At 44.5% G+C, this 23,178-nt stretch overlaps 1 protein-coding gene across 7 annotated transcripts in view; it reads right to left on the reverse strand.

Moving 5' to 3' along the window:
- RCSD1 (RCSD domain containing 1) overlaps nucleotides 1-19,452 on the reverse strand; it is a 48,612-nt gene extending 29,160 nt beyond the window's left edge. For all 7 annotated transcript variants that reach the window (XM_054046336.1, XM_054046361.1, XM_054046382.1 and 4 more), the window contains exon 1: nucleotides 19,278-19,452. In XM_054046336.1, coding sequence (XP_053902311.1) covers nucleotides 19,278-19,283 — 6 coding nt within the window. In that variant the 5' untranslated portion in view covers nucleotides 19,284-19,452. The remainder of the gene's footprint in view (nucleotides 1-19,277) is intronic.
- Between the last annotated feature and the right edge of the window lie 3,726 nt (nucleotides 19,453-23,178).

The following is a 23,178-nucleotide window of genomic DNA, read 5'->3' on the forward strand; positions in this document are numbered from 1 at the left end:
CCCCCACACCAGCGCTCCCCTAGTTACCCCATGGACTTGATACAAAAAAAATGTGGCCCTGTTTAATGATGAACCTCACCAACTATTGCGACTTCCACTCCTCCGGACTGTTTAACCAATGGTGTCACACAATCCGTTGCAGCTGCACTGCTCTGAATAGTGCTGTTCTTGTTTATGCCAGCTGGTCTGGAGTGGTGAGAACCTTGGTGGCTGAATACAGCTGAGGCAAAATAATCTGCTCTGCCCTTCCCAGCAGACTTATAGGAAACATCTGTAGACGTCAGGAAACGGCAGTTGTAAAAGTACTAGGCAGCTTTTCTATTTCAAAGAAAATGGTCATTGTAATTAAAATAAATTATACAAGTTCTATTTAAATATATCCTCTGATAAAGTCATTCTCCCTGTTGTTGAGGCCTCTTTCCACTAGTAAGGTAGGTGCACTGACTAATGCTACATAGTGTCAGACTTGCTGTGGCAGATGCAAGCTCAGAAATAGAACTTGCACAGAAAGGTGTCTATCTTCCAGCTAGATTTCTTGTTCCACAAGAGTAAATGTGACTGAAATCTAAGCTTAATTATTTAGGAGAGGCAGTTTAGTGACTCAATGTTGGCCTTAGGGCCTCTTGAAATAGTGGTATGGGTCACAAAGTGGAAGAGACAAAGACATCTATCTGTCTTTGTAGAGCTCTGCAATCTGGTATCCTAGCTTCAATACAATTAGCACTAAAAAGGGTCTTATATAGGCGGGGTATGCCAGCTACCCAGTAGTTTTTGGCTGGTGCTTAAACTTTTGAGACTAGATTTATAGTAGATTTCTATGCTTTTCTTCACTCTATGTTATGCAAGTCAAAGGAGCATGAGGCCTGTGCTGCCTAAACGACGTCTGTGGAGATTAGCAAAACTAGAAAAGAAAGCTGTGAAAAATACAAGATGGAAACATAAATTGTTTTCATTAGTAATAATGATACTTAGCATTTGCATAGTGCCTACATAATCAAAGTACTGTGTATACTAATACCCACAACATTCTCAGAAGGCATATGGGTAATACTACCTCACTTTTAGAGATTGAGAAACTGATGGACAAAGGTAAATAACTTGCCCACAGCCACACTAAGTCCAAGACAAAATCTAGATGTGAATTTAAGACCTTCTGATTCCCAGCTCTGTGTATATTCCTCCAGATCAAATTGCACTAATAAAGAACCAACACATGTTAAAGTGTTCCCTAACGTGAGAGTTCCACTTGTCACGAACTCATGCCGTGGCCAGCCTAGCATTTGCACAGGATTATTTAGTTCCTAGTGAATTATTTGTTACTCCTTGTCTCTGTGTTCATCTTTCCTTAAGGGGGATCCATTCTTTTGGGTAAATGATCTTGACTGAAATGGATAGCTTTTTAATTTGAAAACTGTAGCATAGTCTTAAATACGCACATACTACAATATATTTGTTAGAGGGCAGTCAACATCCTGTCTTGGAAAAGTGCAAACCCTTTGTGTCCCCAATTACTGTTTATTATATCTGTATTTATGTATAGTATGCACTTCCTGTGACAGGAGCCTTGTCTAGTGTAGCCTGTATACTGTAACAATCACCTGTATTCCAATAAAGTACCGAGACCTACCTAACATGTAGGGTCTGCATATACCTTCCCTAGGACCTTAAGGTTCAAAATCTGTGAGGAAGAAAAAAAGAGGTTGAGGGTATACTAATAAAGCAAGCCAGAGTATACAGGAGGAAGGGACCCAAAGGTATTGATAGGAAAGGCAATAGATATTGCTGACAAAAGATTTTGTGTACAGTTGAAAGAGGTGGGAGAGTATTAATGGATGAAACTGTTGGGTTCTGATTAGAATCCTGAGGCTACCCCTGGAAAAAAATAGTACTGTGCACAGCTGAAAGAGGTTCTTGGGAGAAGCCAGAGAGCACAGATGGCAGTCACTTGAGGACAGTGAAGATGGAAAAGGCCTGTGCTGAGAGGCCAAAATATATTGATAGAGGAGGCAAATGTGTATTATTGAGAGAGCCTAGAGTACACAAATGAGTAGCCATGAGGTCAAGTTGGGAGTTCCTTTGGCTTAGGCCTCTAGAGACAGACCTCTGAAGTCTTTGGGGAAAGGAAGTGGCCTTGGGAAGGTACATATTGTGGGTACTGGGATGGGTGGTTTAGGTTCACTCAGAACTAAAGGCTTTCCCTCTCAGCCAAGGGGGAGGAATTATTGAAGGCCTTAGGGAGGTAGTGGAAGGTTCAGGCACTATCCTTATGCACGGCCTTCATTCAGGACCCAACACTGGTGCCCCCAGGTGCAGGACAAGCAGAAGTTTCCCTTCAGTATTGAGACACCACCAGGGGAGCTCCTCTCAGGCAACAGGAAAAGGGCTGTGAACAAAGCTCATATTTGGCTGAATCTGGTTGCAGAGGCATAGAAATATCAGTAGTGACAAGGCACAAACACAGGCTGTATGTCCACACGTGGAATGTACCTGACAGTTAATTTAACAGACTACTTTCAGTGATGCCCTCTTGCAGTGGGTCCTCCACCTTCCTCCCTCCTGCCCCTTCTCTCCTCGGTGGAGAAGTGTTTTTAATTTCTTCAGTCTGCAGTACTGCCACCCCCCAGAGTTAAAAAACTCCTGAGATTTTAAAAATGTTGGGTTCTTTTTCTGAACTTTTGGCATGCACTGGGGTCACATTTTCAAGCTTTTCTCTGCAACCATGAGAGATAGAAGCTTACTTTTTCTTTTTAAATGAAAGCTGAGATAATCTAGGAGCTGAGGCACTAAAAAAAGAAGGAAAGGAAAAAAAGGGGAGGAGGGAAGGGATGACCTAAAAACAAATATTGCAAGACTCAGGAGTTGGTATCACTGAGTATAACTAAAGTATAAGGGCCCAGATCTTCACAGGTATTTAGGCTTCTAACTTCCATTGATTTCAGTGGAAGTTAGCAGCCTAACTACCTTTGAGGATTTGGGCCAAGCTGGTATATTCCAGCCCCTTATTTTGTAATGGAACTTCATGTCTGACAGAAAGGAGAAAGGAAATGACTGAGTTTCTTTGGCATTGGGATCCCAGGAGCTCTCATATTGGAACAAAACTGAATGACCAAGGCCTAGTAGTTGAATAAGGAGCCACGCCCTACCTACATATGCACTCTCCAAAGTGAAAGAGCCCCCAGTAGTTTAAGAAGGACCATTGAAGTAACTTTCATAATGAGGACACACTAGATTAAAGTGACCATATGTCCTGTTTTTATGTGGTCCTAGGAACTTAATTTGGGACATTTGAAATGTCCTGGCCTTTCACTTTATCAATCAAAACATTTTGGTTTTAGAATTACATAATAAGTAGAATTGCTCTATTTACCAGGAACAAACAATCTAATGAAATGAGCGTTCAGTGTGACGAACAGTATTTGGAGTAAAGAGAAGCCAAAGGAATAGGGACACTGTCAAAACTCTTCCCCTGCTCCAAGCGACGGTTAGTGGCACTTGTCAGGGCTCTGTGATAAAATCTTTGAGAATGCTAAGATAGGATGTGTGTGTCAGAGGGGGGAGAAATACTCCGTTCCTCTGAGAAATAAACATGTGTTGCTATCAATGCTTAATTTGTAATGAAAGAGGTGCCGGGGCTCAAGCAATTTTTTTACATTCATGACTGACACAGCAAGCCCAGAGATTCTGGAGCTATGAACTGCCAAGCCTAGAGGTGCCGAGGCTCAGCCCTGGCACAAATTAAAAACTGGTTTCTATTAAGTCAAAAGCTGGCAGTAGTGAAACCAGAACACTTCAAAATAAATCTTGGTTTTCGATGTTGAAAATAAGATAATCTTAGACTAGATGAAAATGCCCTGGTTGAGAGGTATCTCAGGTCTCCCTTTACTGGGAAGTCAAACTGAGGGAAGGAGGCATCCATAATTCTGGCAGCTAAATTCCTGTATTGTATGCGACTCAGTGCATAACCTTACCAGTAACTTTCCTGAACAATTAAAGATCCAGGATCCCTTTCCAAAAGCACCACACTTGATTGCTCCTAGTCCCCAGGACTTTCAAACTCAAGCCTCTTCTCCTGAGTGTGGAAGCAACAGTTAGCAATTATTAAAGTCATCCTGTAACCACAGTTCAGGAAGACCTCTTCTTCCTGACATACAAACCCTGCTCTCATATTAGTTTGCTTATCCCTGGCAGATGGAATGAGCACCGTAACTCAAAGGCGCAGGACTGGCTCTAGACACAAGCGGACAAAAAACTTCTGTAGATACTTAAGCACACACTTTGTGTGGTTTGGGGGCAAGAAAGAATTTGATCCTCTCTGAAAAGGGCCTTGAAGCTAGCAGGCTACTGAGGTCATGTGAAGCTTGAGGAATCTAGAGATACTCATGTTTTTGGGATAGCCTGCCTCATACTCTTCTTGAGAGACAAACACTGATCCTGCCCCTAATGTAGCAATGTTGGCAGCTTTTATCTGCAGCTGACAACAGCTGTTGCAAAGACTATGGCCACACTGAGATGGTCCCTATTGCTTCATCTCCATGTTCTTGGAACCATTAACAGGAAACTCTAATGGTGGTATATGGGGTTTGTCATTGAGGTGTCCATGCTGTTAACACTTTCTCCAAGGTGCATCAGGGCAAGATGGCAGTGCTCAATGAGGAGGGCATTAATAACCACTCTACTAAGACATTGTCCATTTAGCTAATGCATTTTGAACAACAACCACCCCACCTCCCACTCCTGAGTTTCCCAGCCTGTCCCTTCCCATGTACAAGGTCCTGCTTGGCTACCAAACTTTTGTTTGTTTAACTGATATAAGATTTCTGACTGCTTTGGTCTGGAAAATATATACAACTTGTCAACTTTCACCCAAACGAATTAGTGTCTCTCCATATGTACTCCCCAAGTCTTGTTCCTCTGTTTGCTAATCCCTTGTCCTTCTACAGAGGTCAGATACCTCCTGCCCCCTGACAGGGAACAACTGTCAGAATCACTTACCCCATCCACAGTGTGAGCGTGTAGGGGGAGAATAATGCGTCTGGGATAACTTAAATTAATATGTTGCACTCATAGGCGCCGACTTCCCCTCTGCCCATGGATGCTCAACCCCCCTCCCAGCCCCGCCCCATCCCCATTCCACCCCTTCTCCAAAGTCCTCACCCCCTTCCTGCCCCCATTCCACCCCCTTTCCCCAAGTCCCTGCCCCGCCTCCTCCCCTGAGAGCATGCGGCGTCCCCGCTCCTCCCTCTCCCTCACGGAAAGTCCTAAGCACCGCCAAATAACTGTTAGGCGGTGGGAAGCGCTGGGAGGGAGAGGGAGGAACGGGGACGTGGCATGCTGGCAGGTGAGGAGAAGGCGAGGAGGGGGGAGCTTGACTGCCGGTAGGTGCAGAGCACCCACTAACTTTTCCCCATGGGTACTCCAGCCCCGGAGCACCCACGGAGTCGGCGCCTATGGTTGCACTTTGATAGCAGCTTTTATCTAATGATCTCAAAGTATTGCAAACACTAATTAATTGAGGCTGACAACCCCCCACGCATGTGAGGAAATAAGCATCATGTCTGTTTTAGAAATAACTAAACCAAGGTACACAAGGTAAGTAAATTTGCCAAGGACAACTTGGATGTGTGCTTGTAAGTGAATTGGTAGTCAGGAATAAAGCCAAAGAGCCCTGGGTCTCTGTGTATACCACTAGACCACATTCCCTCTGTAAACAAAGTAGCTTTCTGCTGATTAATAATTATTTTACCCTTTTTTGGGAAAAAATAATGTTATCTAAAGAGTAATAATACTTTAAACCATTCTAGCAGGAATTATAGCTGTAGGAAAAATTCTGGGCTAAATTCTGCTTTCGCTTACACAAACATAAATCTAGAATAAGTGCTTTGAAGGGAATGAATACCACTGATGTAACTGAAAGCAGAACTTGGCCTAAGCAGTATACATCAACTTCATTTTGAGAAATGTCTTTCAAACAAACAGTGTCCTCATATACATTGCAAAGTTCAGTAATTTCTCCATCCCTCAGCTAGGGAGAGGTAGAAGCAATGGAGAAATTGCTATCAGGGGAGGTTTGTAATGAGCTGGGTGTTTCAAGGGGTGAAACACAGAAAGGCTGCTTCAGATGAGTGGAGCTGCGTATTACTTAGCTCTCACACCAACAGTTATACAGCTGAGTGAAGAGACAAAGAGGAGGCTGACCGTAGACAAGAAGAGGAAGCAGAGACTGGAGTAGAGAGAGCTCATTTCTGAAACTAATTCTATTGTTGTAGCCTCCAAGATATAGTCAGTGCTATACTGAGGATCACTCATAGGAATAGATAGACTAAGCGCTTCCTGTGCAGACTAAGAGGACATAAAAAGACAAAGGGTGGGGGAAAGGATGTAGCCTAGTGGTCAGAGTGACTGTATGCATGTAACTTATTAGCTTTAAGTGCCAATGTTAAGCTGAGTCTATAGAGAGTTTTTAAAACAAGGAAGGTCTTTTTGAAATACCTTCAAACAGCTCAAGGGAGCTGATAGCAGAGCTGAGGATCTGGCTGCTAGTGACTGATTTTCAGAGGTGTCAGACACCTACAACTCCCGCTGACTTCAACTGGAGTTCTGGGTTCTCAGGACCTCTACAATCAGGCTCTACACTAGTTGTGTCAAATTGGGCACCCAAAATTAGTGGGTCACTCTTGAGAATGTGGGCCTAAACACTTTAAACTTACTCTGGGGCACTTCTAATGATGCATCAGGGCTCAATAACCTTCCTATGCAAACAAGTCCACAATGACGGCGTGAAATGTGGTCTGAGGAGATAGTAGGAGCCAGCAACTCCCGAGTTATAATCCAGCCTCTGACATGGATTCCTTCTGTAGCCTTGAGGAAAGTCACTTATCCTTTGTTTCTCAGTTAACCCACCTATAAAATAATTCATTCTCACAACCCACCACTAACAGTAGAAATAAATGCTTTGAAATGTATTATAACTAAACAGTTGCAGTACTTTCCTAGTGGGTAGTTTAAACCATAAAATCTCCCTTTGTTGACAGAAAGACCAAGTACTGAATGGGGACTAAAATTTCCTCTCCCCAGAAACAGGATCTCCAGGTAAAATTTGAAGCACTGGGGAGCTATGGTGCAGCCTGTCACTGCCTGTGCTATGCATATTTAATGGGGAATATGGAGAACATTAGTCTCCAGGGCTATCAAGACAGTACTCTTCACCTGCACAAAATTAATTAAAAAATTATGTGTGAAAGAAAAGTAGTGAAAAAAATATATTTGGGCTTCTAGAGAGCATAAGAAACAATGTTAAGTTGCAGAGAGTGGGGTGGAGTAAATGCAGTAAGGTAGGAGTGTTTAACTAGATGATTGTATTACTTGTTGGGTTTTCTTTCCCATGAGCTGCTTTACGAAAAGGTGTCCCTAAAGGTTTCACTCTTACCTTGTGGGAATCGACAGACTAAAAACCAGATTGCTTGACTAGCAAAGCTGCTACAAATTATGCTCCAAATCTCCTAAAAAGGAACAGGAAGTATGCATCTCCAAAGAGCCCTCTTGGTGAATTTGGCTTCAGGTCATGTGATATATATATATATCAGGGCTTGATGTCAAATGGGCTGGACATTCCTAGCAATCAAGAGGACACTATGGCCTGAGGTTGAGAATGGAGAAGAGGTGCAAGGTATTTAAGCTGTTTGGGACAGGGACTGCCTTTTTGTTCTGAGTTTGTACTGCACTTAGCACAATGGAGTGTTGGCCCATGACTGGGGCTCTCAGGAGCTATAGTAATACAAATAATAAATATTAATAATACTTTTTGTAAGCACCTAGAGGGTTATAAGGAATAGCCAGCATGGATTTGTCAAGAGCAACTCTTGCCTAATCAGCCTAATTTCCTTCTTTGACAAGGTTACTGGCCTAGTGGATGGGGAGGAAGCTGTAGATGTGGTTTATTTTGATTTTAGTAAGGCTTTTGACACAGTCCCACATGACAATCTCATAAGCAAACTAGGGAAATGTGGTCTAGAGGAAATTACTATAAGGTGGTTCCACTGTTACATTCTGAGGTGCAATCCAGACCAGTGAGGGGTTGTGTCACCACCTGCCCTGAAACCTTGGGTGCCTCACAATGCTTTGCTGCAGTAGCTCCCAATTTGGGCTGCTCACAAACAGCCAAACACCATTCAGGTCACACCCTGAGTGTCTGTATATAGCGACAGCCCTGATCCAGCAACCTGTCAGCAACACACCAGCCACACTCTGGCTTCCAGCAGCCTTGTTTACTACTAGCAGGGTGACCCAAACGTACTCACGATGCCAAATATTCCCCCAAATGTGTGTTCTGTACTGTCTAGCCCTGTCCTGGACAGTTCGGATATTATAGGTCCGTTGCCCCTGTTAAAGGGTCAATATCCAGCAGCCTGCTACTTTAAACAGAGTTACCAAAAAACTCAGTTTAAAACACAGCACTGGATTAGTTTTGATTAAAAAGAAAATAAGTTTAACTACAAAGAGAGATTTTAAGTGAATACAGGTACAAGGCATTAAAGTCAGAAATGGTTACAATAGAAATAAAGATAAAATGCTTTCTAGCAGCCAAAACTTAACAAACTAGACTTGGTTCAAGGTAAAATCTTTACCACATGCTCCCAGCAACATTGCTAACCAAATTTTCATGTCAGGGTCCCTCCCAATGTCAAAAGGTTGGTTCCTTTGCCTTCTTAGGTGAAAGAGAGAGATCGATCCTGGGGTATTTTTGCCCATCAATTTTATAGTCCAGTCACCCTTTGAAATGCATTTTCCCGAGAGTTATCCCTAAAAAAAGTTCCTTCCCACTATGAGAATGGAGACATGGAGTCTCGTGGTGAAAGAAGTTGCATGTTGTTGTTTGCTAAAATGCAGATCCATCTGTTCTTGAACCCTCCCCTTTGTCGCCAAAAAATGGTGCTTGACAGGCGAGTGCCAATCAACGTTGATGACACCTGGCTAGAGGCGTTAGCTTGTCCTTTGTCTTTGAGGAACAGGTTTACTCCCTCCCCAGACTTGTCTGGTAAACACGTCAGTCATAATTTCAGCATATGTATGTAATCTTACATATAATGTTGCTACACACATTTCACCATGATATTATTGACCAGCGAGTTATTAGTTTTCAAATGATACCTCACAAGGCAAATTTTGTACAAAGATTATTACAATAGTGTGTAGGGTGTGAATAGAGGGATGCATTTGGTCACAATGGGTGCACAACTGGGTGAAATATTATACTCAGAAAGTAGTTATCAATGGTTCACTGTCAAACTAGGAGGGGTGTACCTAGTGGGCTCCTGCAGGGGGCCCTGGGTCTGGTATTATTCAATATTTTCATTAATGACTTAGATAATGGAGTAGAGAGTCTGCTTATAAAATTTGAAGAGGACACCCAACTGGAAGGTGTTTCAAGCACTTTGGAGGACAGGATTAGAATTCAAAATGACCTTGACAAATGGGAAAATTGGTCTGAATTCAACAAGATGAAATTAAATAAAGACAAGTGCAAAGTATTTCACTTAAGAAGGAAACCTCAAAGGCACAACCACAAAATGGGGGATAACTGGCTAGGTGATAGTGCTGCTGAAAAGGATGTATGGGTCATAGTGGCTCACAAATTGAATAAGAGTCAACAAAATGTGATGCAGCTGCCAAAAAGGCTAATATGATTCTGGGGTGTATTAACAGCAGTGTCATATGTAAGACACAGGAGGCAACTGTACTGCTCTTCTCAGCACTTGTGAGGCCTCAGCTGGAGTACTGTGTTCAGTTCTGGGCATCACACTGTAGGAAAGATGTGGACAAATGGGAGAGAGTCCAGAGGAGAGCAACAAAAATTATCACGTATTTAGAAAACCTGACCTGTGGGGAATGGTTAAAAAAATTGGGTATATTTAATCTTGACAAAAGAAGAATGGGGTGAGGGGCGATCTGATAACAGTCTTAGGATATGCTGAGGAGTGTTATAAAGAGGACGATAATCAATTGTTCTCCATGTCCACTGAAGAGAGGACAAGAAGGAATGGGCTTAATTTGCAGCAAGGAAAATATAGGTTATATATTAGAAATTTTTTTCTAACTATAAGGATAGTTAAACTCTGGATTAGGCTACCAAGGGAGGATTGGGAATCCCCATCCTTGGAAGTTTTTAAAAACAGGTTGGACAGACACCTGTCAGGGATGGTCTAGGTTTACTTGGTCCTGTCACAATACAGGGAGGTGGACTAGATGACTTCTCGAGATCCCTTCCAGCCCTGCATTTCTATGATTTCATGATACTTCAGCTCTGGTGTGGGACTGCGCTAAAGCTGCTGTTTCCAGTCTGTACTAGTGAAGGTTTTGTATATTATTATCATGTGTTCTGCTACCTCTCACTCAGCTCTGTTCAGTGATGCAGGGGCCTTCTCACTTGTCTTCCTGTATTTCTGAACACTATTATAATTATTGAGTGAATAGCATGAACTTGAGTGGAGGTTTGCATTGACAGTCACCCTGCCCTACAGGGAAAAAAGACTATTGAAGAGGTTGTGTTCTTTACAGGGTGGGTCTTTATTACTCTGGGACCTGTTGGATTAGCCACTTATTCTTTTTTTTTTTTTTTTTAATGGAGTATAAAAAAAACAAACTATTAAATTGTGTGTTTCACAAGTTAAACACAGACTAATAAAAGCAAGACTAAAGGTTTGAAATTCCAGGGAAACCTAGAACATAAACTCAAGGGGGAAAAAAAATCATTTTCATCAAAGTAAACATGACATGCAGCCAGGAAGACATTTCAAGAGCTTGGTAACCTACAGAGATTGCTGTTATGGAAAGCAATTGGAAAAAGGAAGACAGAGTAATGCTGGATCTTTTTGCATATGCAATAAAGAGTTCCCAGGCTTTTGTAAACTTTGTACGTATTTCTTTTCTGAGTTATGTTTCCTATATGTGGGAGTTTCCAAGTCTTTAACAATCTGAGGGAGCAGGATGAAGTCATAGACACTGGCGATAATCTCATCACACCTGCTAGGAACCACACCCACTGTCACCTCAATGGGGTTCCCCATAACCTCTATCTCCACCAGGATGGTGGGGTAATGGCTCACAGCCCCATGCATGCACGTCACTGCTATGTGTTTGGCTTGTAGCAGCTGGCTACTTTTTACCAGCTTACCCGAAATGAGGGTGATAGCCAGGGCCGGCTCCAGGGTTTTGGCCGCCCCAAGCAGCCAAACAAAAAAAAAAAGCCGCGATCGCGATCTGCGGCGGCAATTTGGTGGAAGGTCCTTCACTCCAAGCAGGAGTGCGGGACCGTCCGCCGAATTGCTGCCGAACAGCTGGACGTGCCACCCCTCTCCGAAGTGGCCACCCCAAGCACCTGCTTGGCAAGCTGATGCCTGGAGCCGGCCCTGGTGATAGCACTCCCTGAGTCCACAAGCGCTGTAGTCTCTGCTCCGTTTATCCTCACCAGCCTGGTGAAGTTATGCGGGGCTAATGCAACCCCCGTGAGGTGGATAAGGGAGCACGGTACCTCCCAATCCCTCAAGTTACATTGCATAGGCTCCTTGGTGCAGGGCACTGTGCTGCTATGTGTCCCCACTCCCCACATGCAGAACATCTATAATTGCTTCTAGTCATTCCCCCATCACATGGGTTGGGGGTTTAGTTCCAGGGTTCCCCCGACTCAGGCCAATCCCGACCTTCTGGAGTCCCCGCTGGTTTTCGGCTCCCCCCTTCTTTCACCTAGGACTCCCCGGGGATTTCGCTGCCCAACCTTCCAGGGTTGGGGTTGGGTGCTTGCTTCGAAAGGGGCCTTCCTTGGGTAGTCAGGTCAATTTCCTGGCTGTCATCTGTCTTTCTACCAGCGTGATCATCTTGTTGTAGGTGGACGGATCGTTCTGGCCTACCAATTTGCGGAGATCTGGTGGCAGTCCCTGCATGTAATGGTCCATGACCCGGGTCTCCAAAATCTCCTCCAGGCTGCACACCTTGGGTTGTAACCACTTCCACATGAGGTGTATGAGGTCGAATAGCTGGGACCTCAGAGATTTGTTCTCCTGGTATTTCCACTAATGGAATGTTTGGGCCCATACCACTGCCATTACCGCTGATTGTGCCTTCAGATGGGGATAATCAATGGTATCCATGGTAAGCAGGTCAAAGTAGGCGTTCTGGGCCTCGCCGCACAAAAAAGGGGTGAGAATGCTGGCCCACTGCTCCTGGGGCCATGCCTCACTCTGAGCAGTTCTTTTGAATGATAGGAGATATGCCTCTGTCACCTTCTGACGTCATCTTTGGCAGACAACCAGTGGCCCTCAGGTTTCGCGTCCCATTGGACCCCCGGGCCTGGGCAGTGAGGATTTTCAACTTGTCCACTACCTCTCGCAAGAGGGCACAATCTTGGGTCACCTGGCCCATTAATAATTGATTGGTTTCCTGTTGTAGCTGCATAGACTCCTGTTGTGCCATTGCCTGAACCTGGGAGGCTTCCTGCTGGGCCACCATGGCTTGCACCAGAGCTCTCACCATCTCCTCCATTGTGGTACAAAACAAAACCCCAGTGCACTTTTTTTAACCTTTCTTTTCTGCCACGCTGTCAACAATCATTCTACTCCTGACACCAGTTGTGTATCACACTGACCAATGGGTTACATACACACAGTGTGAGGTATGGACAGACTTGTTTCTGAAGGGCACTAATGCCATACTTAAAAAAAAAAAAAAAAAAAAAACCAGTCTGCAGCTATACCAGTTTGTGCTGTGATCTTGTCAGAGTGCACAAGTGAAGTTAGATCTGGCTGGGTCTATGCTTGAAACTGAGACCTCCAGATTACACCTAGGTGCTGAAACCAGGGACAATGTGATTCAAAATGTGGTATCCTTTTAATTGAGTCAGTGCAGAACCAATGCACCAGTATGGGGTTGGGGCATGGTGCTATTGGAGGTATTGACTCAGATGAAATGTAGAACTGTAGTACTTTGTGGCATGCAAGATCTCATAACATTTTAATAGGAGCAGGACAGTGATCTCAGGTATCCTAGCCAAATTTCAACATTTGTAATTATATTCTGCCTACTAAAATTCCATCTGCAGTTTCAGTTGGAGATGGTATTGTTTTTTCACTTTACGTTCTAAACTATTTAATGTGGCTATGTAGTATTGAATAGCTTCTACATTACAGCAGTTGAGAGTCTTAGCCATTTTACAGTGTGGGGACAGTGTGTGATCATCCACTGTGTTTAAAAAGCACTTTGCCCATCTAGATCACCTTTCATCCAAGGAAATCAAAGTACTAATATTAAACAAATTGTGTTGCAAAGGCAACTATGGTATTATCCCAAACAGCCCACATGTGGTGGCCAGCACAGCCACTGAGTTACCTTTTTCAACACCTGTTAGTCAATGACAAGGACAACCAGAGAGTTGCTTGTAACAAGACATGCTCTGATCAAGAACCATAACATTGTTACTTAAACAGCATTTTTGTTGCTACTTAGAACAATAGTTCTAGAACTGGAGACTACTGTCCAAAGGACAAGAACCACCATGGAATTACCTTGTACAACATCAGTGCACTTCCTTCCAATTGTAAAGACTGCTGTGAGGCTAAAGCTGGAGAAACCTCTTCCTTTGCTCAGTAGAGGACACCATAGTTATTTTATAGTATATTTACCAAGGGCCAAATTCTGCTCCGTTACACCCATTAAATCCTTTCAGTGAGGCTATATGCATGTAAGTGAAAAGAATTTGGTCCAGTTCTATTTAGTTGACAATATCAGGGAAGATAACCCTGTTGCAATTCCTGCTGGCAGTATCATTGCATCACTATGTTGCCCGTGCTGGCAATAAGATTTTACAAAGATATAGGCGGAATTGTTAATGTAAAAACATTCCTTGGATGAGGCTCCTAGCTGGTGGATCAGTTGGGCCCTGCACTGATTGACTTCGGAAAACCTTGGACTAACAGCCGAGAGATGAGACTAAACAATGACTCGGTAATATATCCCAAGTGACTAAGTAAAAATAACCCTTCTTAAAACAATATATGTGCTCCCTGTGGACCAAATTCCACCCTAGCTTAAGCAGGCAGTGTTCACATTGCAGTAAATGGAAGATCTCCCATCATCTCAGTGCTGAATGTGGTTGTCCTCAAGTCACATCTGCTGACTTGACAGACCAGAACAAGCTTTCACTCTGCAGAGCTAAGGCAGCTGCGAGAGAGCGAGCTGGCCCTGTCAGAATAGACTCTTACGTTCTGCACACACAGTCTTTATTATTGCTGGAGATCCCAGACTGAGTTTGCAGGGCTGGTAGTTCAAACGTCCTCCCCCCACTGCCTCACGCACTGGAATTGTGAAGCAAGAACACAGGATCTCTCTCACACACACGCGTGCGCCTTCCCCCAACTATCACTGGAATTGTGACTTGCACACACAGGATCATCCAGGGGAAAACAATTTTGCATTATTTGACAAAATTACAGACTGATGCCCTAGTTAGCACTGATCCCATCACTTCCATGAGGAAAGGTCACAGGATTTCCTAGACCCACATGAACAGTATGTATAAAGCAAGCTGACTTTTCCCCTTCTCCACTCTCCAGACACACAGGTGCCTGGAATGTGGTGGAGCTGATGTACTCACTCACTGAAGGAAGTGTATTATGCTGCTCAACCGCAACACTTCCAGCCTATTAAAAAGTGGTGATGGGCTGGGGAAGAGTGACTTGTCCAATCCTTGGCTCAGGAGGCTGATAGGGTTATACTGGGGCTGGTTGGAAAACAAGAATTCTGTTTTGTGAAAAATAACCCCCCTGCGGTTTCAAAAATTGCTTTAGTTTTTCATCAGAATGAAAATGAGACTTTTAGGGTATGTCTACACTTTGAGATGAGGTTGTAATTCCCAATTCAAGGAGACATACCTGTGCTAGCTCTAATCGACCTAGTGCTCTAAAAATAAAATGTAGCCAGCAGAGGGTGAGCGCCAGGAGGGACTAGCCACCCTGGGTACATGCCTCATGTCTCGGACGAGAGTGTACTCAGGGTACCAAGCCCCTCTTGCTGCTCATGCAGTGGCTACGCTCTATTTTTAGCATGCTAGCTCAATCAGAACTAGCATGGGTATATCTTCCTAAGCTGGGAATTACATCCCCACTTTGCAGTGTAAACATGCCCTAAGAGAGTACCACTAGCCAGAATAACCAATAGCCTGGTGGTTAGAGCGATCATCTGAGATGCAGGAAAGCCACATTCAGGTCCTTGCTCTGCCTGATGCTGAATAATTATTAGTAGGGACAGAATAACTGCTTCTGCAGCGGTGTTGGCGCTTGGGGAGAGGGCTTTAGCCCCCTGGATTTTTAGTATGATATAATAATGGTAGACTAGAGCTCAGCGCTATGCTCTGCCACAGTCTGTCTGAATGTGCTGTTAAATAGGAAGGTAAGTCTGTCTGTATTTCCTTCAGAGGGAGCAGTTGTGTTGGACTCTGATGATGAGTCTGACAGCTCATGTGGGAGGAAAGGGGAACAGAGGGCTGACAGAATCTTCCTTCCACTCCTCTGCTTCTCCCCACTATTTCACCTATTAGGACCAGGGTACAGACCACCATGGGTTCTTGTGGCAGTGGCAGAAGTAAGGAGTTGATGTCATTCTCACGCTCAATACCCTGCCTGTATCAGGTGAGGACCCATAGCCCAGCAGCTCCTCTACATGCCTCCTGTGGAGGATGCCCCAAAGCAGAGAGAACACAGGCTGTGGGACAGGGAACCCATTCAGTACATAGCCACAGAAATGAAGTGGCCAAATGAGCTACCAGAGGAGCAGAGAACTGCTCTCCTCTCTGGCAAAATGAGAATCCATCAGGAGTCAGCTTCTTGGAGGGAGATAGGACTACAGACACCAAGAGGAGGAGAAATGAAGCCTGCTGAGGGATACAGAGAAGGGGAGAGGTAAATGTCCCCAAAATAAAGTTGTTAGCTGCATCCCTGCTGTTCAGAGAAAATAAGAACCACCTTTCACCTTAGTCCAGAAAACAAACTGAAGCTCAGAGACTTGGATTGCTTCCATCTACCTTATTTGTAACTTTCATGTGCCTCTGTGCTACCAGTCTCCAGCATAAGGGTGGCAGGGAAAATGCCTTAACAATAACCTACTTAACCAGCAGCAGGAGGTAGTTCCACATGAGGCCTAATCTCACAAGTTTTCCAGCTGAGTTTCATAAAGCTCAGAGGCTCTTACAGTTCCAAAATGCATTTGAACTCAAGGCTGCTTATTCAGACCAAACTCCAAACCTTCTAAGGTAATTACAAACTAACAGGGCTGCATGTTTCCCCTACTCCCAATTCTGTGGGTCCTGGGGAGAAAATATAGTGAATGTTCTCCTGTGGGAAGTTTGGCTTTCAGTATTGCTAATCCCAAGTGTTTTACATTTTAGTTCTTTTTATTTGCAGTCTGCAGGTGGAGCCTTTTAGGATTCACATGTTCAAGCTTTGGTCTGCAGCCATGAAGGCTAGAAGCTTACTTTTTAAAAATGAAAGATGAAATGTTTAGGTTAAACCTGACTCCAGGAGTGGGGGCATTAAGAAAAACAAAATATCATGAAACTCACAGTAAAACCATAGGAATTGGCAACCTTGGACTTTGCTGTATTTTCCCTTACTTGGGATGCTAACCCATCTTTGTTTGTAAACCAGCCGACCTAACTAAATGCTCAGTATGTTCCTGATGGCAGACTGGATAAGATTCTAGCTACAAAACACAAAGAAAAACAGCAGCAATAAAACCGCACAAGGCAAGTAAGCCCTGGCTATTTTTCTTCTAAAGGTTCTAGAGATCTGATAGAAATAGCAATCATCTGGAGGTAGCCCATCTCATTCTGTAGTGCTGGTAATCATCATCCGTCCCATTAGTGTGAAGAGCTTGCCAATTATACCAGCTACAGAGCACAAAACTGCTCTGCACTCTACAACTGAAGCAAACTGCCTGGCAAAGGCGGAAAATGACAGAACTTCTTGTTCCTGTGTACCGATGCATTAAGCATAGATCCTGCAGACAAAAGTCTGTATCTACCACTATATTCTGGCCCAGCTGTCTGCAAAATGCTCTAATGAGGGAGAAGCAGACTGAGAAGGGACCTGGAAATTCCTGAGTCTTTGATCCTACCTCTGCCACTGGCTTCATATGTGGCCTAAACCTCTGTATAATATTAACTTCCCTTACAGTGGTTTGAGAGACTAAATTCATTATTTGTAAAATGTTTTTGAAGATGAAATGTGCTGTTAAATGTTAAATATAATAACTAAAAGGAGATGTGATGGTCTACAAATGGTTGAAGCAAGTAAAAATGTAGTCAGGACAATAATTTATGGTGGTAAAAAGGAGATAGTGAGGAGTAATGGGAAAAATCAAGAGAAGGAAAATCTTAGATTAAATCTGAGGAAGAACTTCCTGATAATGAGATCTAGTAGGCCCTGTGTGTCTCCCAGAGGAAATGGAAGCCACATGTCTTGTGACCTTTAAAACACAACTGCATGAAACACTAGAAAATACATTGTCCCGTGCTGGTGGAGAATGGATTAGATGCGACCTAATGTCTGCTCCCGCTCTAAGTATTAGTCTGCCTGTAAGCATGTGATTTCCTGCATAGTAAGTACTTTTTATATTAGATCTTCTACTAGCCCCTGAATTTCATGAGTGTCTGGCTTTATATAGTTTCAGAGTTTCCTAGCAAACTGAGAATCACCCCTGGATAACCTTTAGTCTGTTTCATTGACTTATGAGACAAACAACAAAGCCCCTTCTCAGACAGAAGACATCACAGGATGCTGTACAACGAAAGACGATAAAACTAACTGTAACTTAAGGACAGTTAATGACCTAGGCTTGGCTCTATCAAATCCACAACCCCATAGGAATCCACTTAATTTGTGACTCCTGCAACATGGCTCATCTTGAGTTGGTGTGATCACTGCTTGATTCTGCTCCACACATAAAACCCAGGTGACCAAAGGTCTGACTGCCTTTTGAGGACTTTCTACTGAAGGTGCCTGATCTTTAACCCATGCCCTTAGGGCATCCCAGCACGCAGAGGGGCTGGTTTAGCAACTGGGAGTTATCAGAACTCCCAAGGTGAGCTGCACAGTGGAAATATTCAGAGAAAAATGATGGCGGTGCCCAAGAAACACTGCTCCCTATTCTTGCTGTGTGTCTCCTGTGCTCAGAGCCACTTCACCACTAGGACAGGGGCCTAAACCAAAACTTATTTCCCCAGAAAGAATACAATAAGGTACTTAGCAAGATCTGTAATTGCAGAGGAATGAATGATAAAATCTTTTGTCATTTGAAGTTTTGACAGTTGTAACAATCGCTCTATATTCTATGCCCTAATTAATAACAATAAATAATACTTTGCTCTTCTATGGCAACTTTCATCTAAGGCTCTCCAAGTGCTTTAAAAATGCTAGTGAATTCAGCCTCATACCATCCCTGGGAGCTAGGGAGCACTATCACCCCCATTTTGCATTAATGGAAACTCAGGCACAGAGGGGTGAAGCACTGTGCCCAAGGTCATGCTGCAAGTCAGTGGCAGAGTTTGGAATAAAACTCTGGAATCCTGACCCATATCTCTGTATTCCCACCATCAGACCATGCTCCCTGCATTCCCTGGGGACAAGATCGGGGGTGCAATGAAAAGTACAAGAAATTCTTAATTATATGGTATGACTTTTTTTGCATAAACAAGGTTTCTTATATCCGCAGCTTCCTGAGTCAAAAATCTCTGATTTTGACAATGAAAGTGAGATTGCAAGATCCACAAGGGACAGAAGGAACATTGGGGTCTAAAATAAAGGACATTCCTGCAAAGGGGCAACTGAGATGTATGACTACAAATACCCCCATGAAGCCTGAAGTTTCAGCTCTATCGGCTAGTTCCTCCTCCTGTGCCCAATTTTATAACTGAGTGTTTGAATCATGCCTCAAAATGATGCAGGCCCTTGAAGGTTACTGCCTTCTCCAACTCAGGGGAAGAGGCTCAAAAATGAATGATACTCCACACTCCTCCCCTATATTCACATGCTCTCTTCTTCTCTCCCTCCCCCCAACTTTAGAATAACTCTGTGCAAGAAGTTCGAAGGGGTCATTTACCATTTAATACAGCAAATTGAAATTATTACCTGCACCTAGTGGGAAAGTGCCATGTAAAGGTGGAGCTAATTCAATCTGAACTGCTGGGGCAAGTAAGTCAGCAAAGTAACGCGCGGCTACGGAAATAAATTTTTTACCTCCATATCCTGCAAGTGAGGGGTGTCCTCAGGACAGTTGTTCTTCCCCACCCTTTCCCCACTTAGCTGTGGAAAGTTTCTGCCCAGCCAGAGTGAGAACACACTGCTGAGCAGCGTATAATATAATATCCAAGCCCCAGCTCCGCTTGAGAACTGACAGAGCCCAGTGAGCAGCCCTGCACTAGAGAACAAGGAAGGAGGGAGGGTGGTTGAGAGGAAGGGAGGGTGGGGAGTGGTGGGGGAGGCAAAGCAATCAGGGTTTAAATTTAGACACAAATCTAAACAGATACTGTCCTTCCCAGAGTGCAGGGCTCAAGAGAAACCTAACAGCAAACTCTGTGCTCTGCCCAAACATGGGGGCACGAAGTGTGTATTTCCTCTGTATCTCTCCCTTTCTTTCTCTTCTGTCCATACTCCCACCATCATTTTCTTTTTTTTCTTTCTTCTTCTTCTCCCTTCATCTGCATTCTTTCCCTCCTCTGTTTGTCATTATTCTCCCTCTCCAGGTCTGCAGTCTTTTCCTTTTGCTGCAGCCGTTCCTTCTGTCTTTTTCTTCTCCTCTTTCAACTTCTGACCTTTTTAATCTGTAGCGGGTGAAAAGATTTTAACTGACACTTGGGATGGGCATGGGGAACATAAGAGGAGCAGATATCATATCATTATTATATTTGTAGGGATGAAGGCTTCACAGTGGTAGGTGCTGTGCAAACACAGAATAAAAAGATGGTCCTAACTGGAGATGTAAATTGCTAAGTCTGAAACAGGATTGACTTTTTCCACTTCCAGTCTTTTTTTTTTTTTTTCACCATTTAACCAGATGTGCTAATTCAGGATGCGACTTTTCTCAGTAAAGACTTGAGCACTGACAAATAAAGCTACAGTTGTGGTGGTAAAGCTGTTTGTTTTGTTTTGTTTTTTGTTTTTGGTAGATGCACAGGATTTAGGGTATGTCTACACTGGCAGAGTTACAGCACTGGCAGTTACAGCGCCACTCAGAGAGCGCTGAAGGGAAACCGCTGTTGTGTGTTCACACTGTCAGCTGCCCACACTTGCAGCGGTATTCAGAGCGGTGCACTCTGGGCAGCTATCCCACAGTGCATCTCTTCCTTTTTTGCTGCTAAGTGTTGTGGAAAGGTGAAGGGGGTCGTGGGGCATCCTGGGCCCCTTGATGCATTGCTTTGCATCCCAGCAATCCCTGTGCTTCCGTCTGCATTTGGTGCCATCTTTCAACGGTTTGTGTATGGCGCGCTCTGCCTCTTCAGTCTGCAGGAGTGGATCCCGAACTGTTGACCAGTATGCTGCTCACTCTGACTAACACGTCATGAGTGGCAGTGGAGTTATTCCTTAAACTACAAAGGTAAGAGGAGTGTGACATTGATCTCGCCACGCGTACTAGCTATGACACGAGATTGCTTGTGGCATTCACGGAGGTGGTGATCACAGTGGAACGCTGCTTTTGGGCTCGGGAAACATGCACTGAGTGGTGGGATCACATCGTCATGCACGTCTGGGATGACGAGCAGTGGCTGCAGAACTTTTGGATGAGGAAAGCCACATTCATGGGACTGTGGGATGAGCCCTGAGGCACAAGGACATGAGAATGAGAACTGCCCTGCCTCTGGAGAAGCACGTGGCATTGAGGAAGCTGGCTACTCCAGACTGCTACCGATCGGTCGCTAACCAGTTCGGAGTGGGAAAGTCGACCGTTGGACTCGTGTTGACGGAGGTGTGCAGGGCCTTTAATTGCATCCTGCTCTGAAAGACCCTGACTCTAGGCAACTTGCGTGACATTGTGGATGGCTTTTCACAAATGGGCTTCCCTAGCTGTGGAGGAGAGATAAATGGCACGCATATTCCAATTCTGGCACCAGACCACCTAGCCACGGAATACATTAATCGGAAGAGGTATTTCTTAATGGTTCTCTAGGCCTTGTGGATTACTGTGGGCATTTCACAGACATTAACGCAGGCTGGTACAGAAAGGTGCATGATGCACGCATCTTTTGGAACACTGGCCTGTTCAAGAAGCTGCAAGTAGGGACTTTCTTCCCGGACCAGAAGATCACCATAGGGGAAGTCGAAATGCCCATTGTGATCCTGGGAGACCGCACCTATCCCTTAATGCCGTGCTTATGAAGCCATACATGGGGCAACTTGACAGCAGCAAGGAACAGTTCAACAACAGGCTGAGCAAGTGCAGAATGACTGTTGAGTGTGCTTTTGGCTGTTTAAAGGCTGCTGGCGCTGCCTATATGGGAAGTTGGACCTGGCTGATGACAGTATTCCTATGTTTATAGCCACGTGCTGTAAGCTCCATAATATTTGTGAAGGGAAGGGTGAAAGCTTCACTCAGGGCTGGACCACTGAGACTCAGTGCCTGGAGGCTGAATTTGAACAGCCAGAGACCAGGGCTATTAGAGTGGCTCAGCACAGAGCCATAAGGATCAGGGATGCCTTGAGGCACCAATTTGAAGCCGAAAGCCACTAATATTTGTTGCTATGCTCGGGAGTGCAGTACTTGTAATGCTAGGAGGTGATTGTGATTGGTGCAGAGGATGCAATATGAAGGTTTAAGATAACTGTCTGTTGCTTTGTAGGGCTCTGTTTGCTTTCAATTTATAGAATAAAGATTGCTTTCAAACCAACACAATTCTTTTATTAAAAAACAGCAACCGGAGGAGAATATCAAACAAAAAAACACATCAGCACTAAGGGGGATGAGGGAAGGGAAGGTCCCAGGAGGAGGTGAGGTCCTGGAATGGCTAAAGATTTGTGTATGTCCAGGGATCATATCCAACCTTCTCTTTTGGAGTACAGTGCAGCGGGTACTGTACTTCAGCAGGGCCAAACTGTAGAGGGATGGGTGTTGAGTGCTGTGGGTACTGAGAGTCTGCAGGGCTGGACTGTGAGGAGGGAGGAGTGGAATGCCGCAAGTATAGACTGGAGCTAGGAGGTTGATAAGAGTGTGTTGGCAGTGTCTGAGGGGTGCATGGGAAAGAGTTTTGTGACAGCAACTGCAGGGGAGGGCGGGCGCAGAGCTGCTCGGTTTGCAGTGCTAGTATCGCCTGGAGCATGTCCACTTGGTGCTCCATAACGTTTAAGAGCCACTCTGTGGCTTCATTTCTGGCATGCTGCATTCTCCTTTCAGTCCCTCTTCTCGCTGTCCCACCACTCCTTCAATTCCTGTTTTTCAGCGGCGGAGTGTATCATAACATCACGCAGAAAGCTCTCCTTAATTCTTCGTGGCCGCTTTCTAATTCTGCGCAGCCGTTCAGCTGGCAATAACGAAGAGGGAGACTGGGCTCCCAAAGTCATCTCTGTGATGCCAAAATGCAACATTTTACAGAAGCAGTATTGTTTGCAACACACAGAACACTGATTCGGTGATTTAAAACACAGCCAGTATTCACATACCTGTCACTAACTGGCTGACCCCAGGCAAGCACACATGAGCCACAAGACCTCCAAAATGGTGAGTAGCTGCAGCGGCAGGGTAAATCAGTGTTCCCAGGCCCTACTGTACACTGGGCATGTGGCTCTTGGGGAGAGCCAGCTCTTTTGGGGGGGGGGGTCTGATAATCATTCCTGTCCCCGCATTTTCCACAGTCTGTATTCATTATGAAAGATATCTCGCTGCTGAGGGTGAGCAGGGACTCAAGGGAGAGTCTTCTCTAAGACTGCAGCTACTGCCCTGGCCCTTATGCAGCTCCAATGTGTGCAACAATGGTCCTCCCCTTAGTCCCCTGTGATGGCACAGTGGTGCAGAAAAGTTACCATTAATCAGGCAAGAAACAAAGCAGTTCTGCGGCAGCGGATTGCCCAGTATTTCCATGAGAGTTTCGTGGAGATCTCTGAGGCAGATTCCCGTGAAGTGAGGGAGTCAATCAACAGCCTGTTCTGA

The sequence above is a fragment of the Malaclemys terrapin genome, chromosome 1, assembly GCF_027887155.1.
Source record: "Malaclemys terrapin pileata isolate rMalTer1 chromosome 1, rMalTer1.hap1, whole genome shotgun sequence".
Classification (NCBI taxonomy): domain Eukaryota; kingdom Metazoa; phylum Chordata; order Testudines; family Emydidae; genus Malaclemys; species Malaclemys terrapin.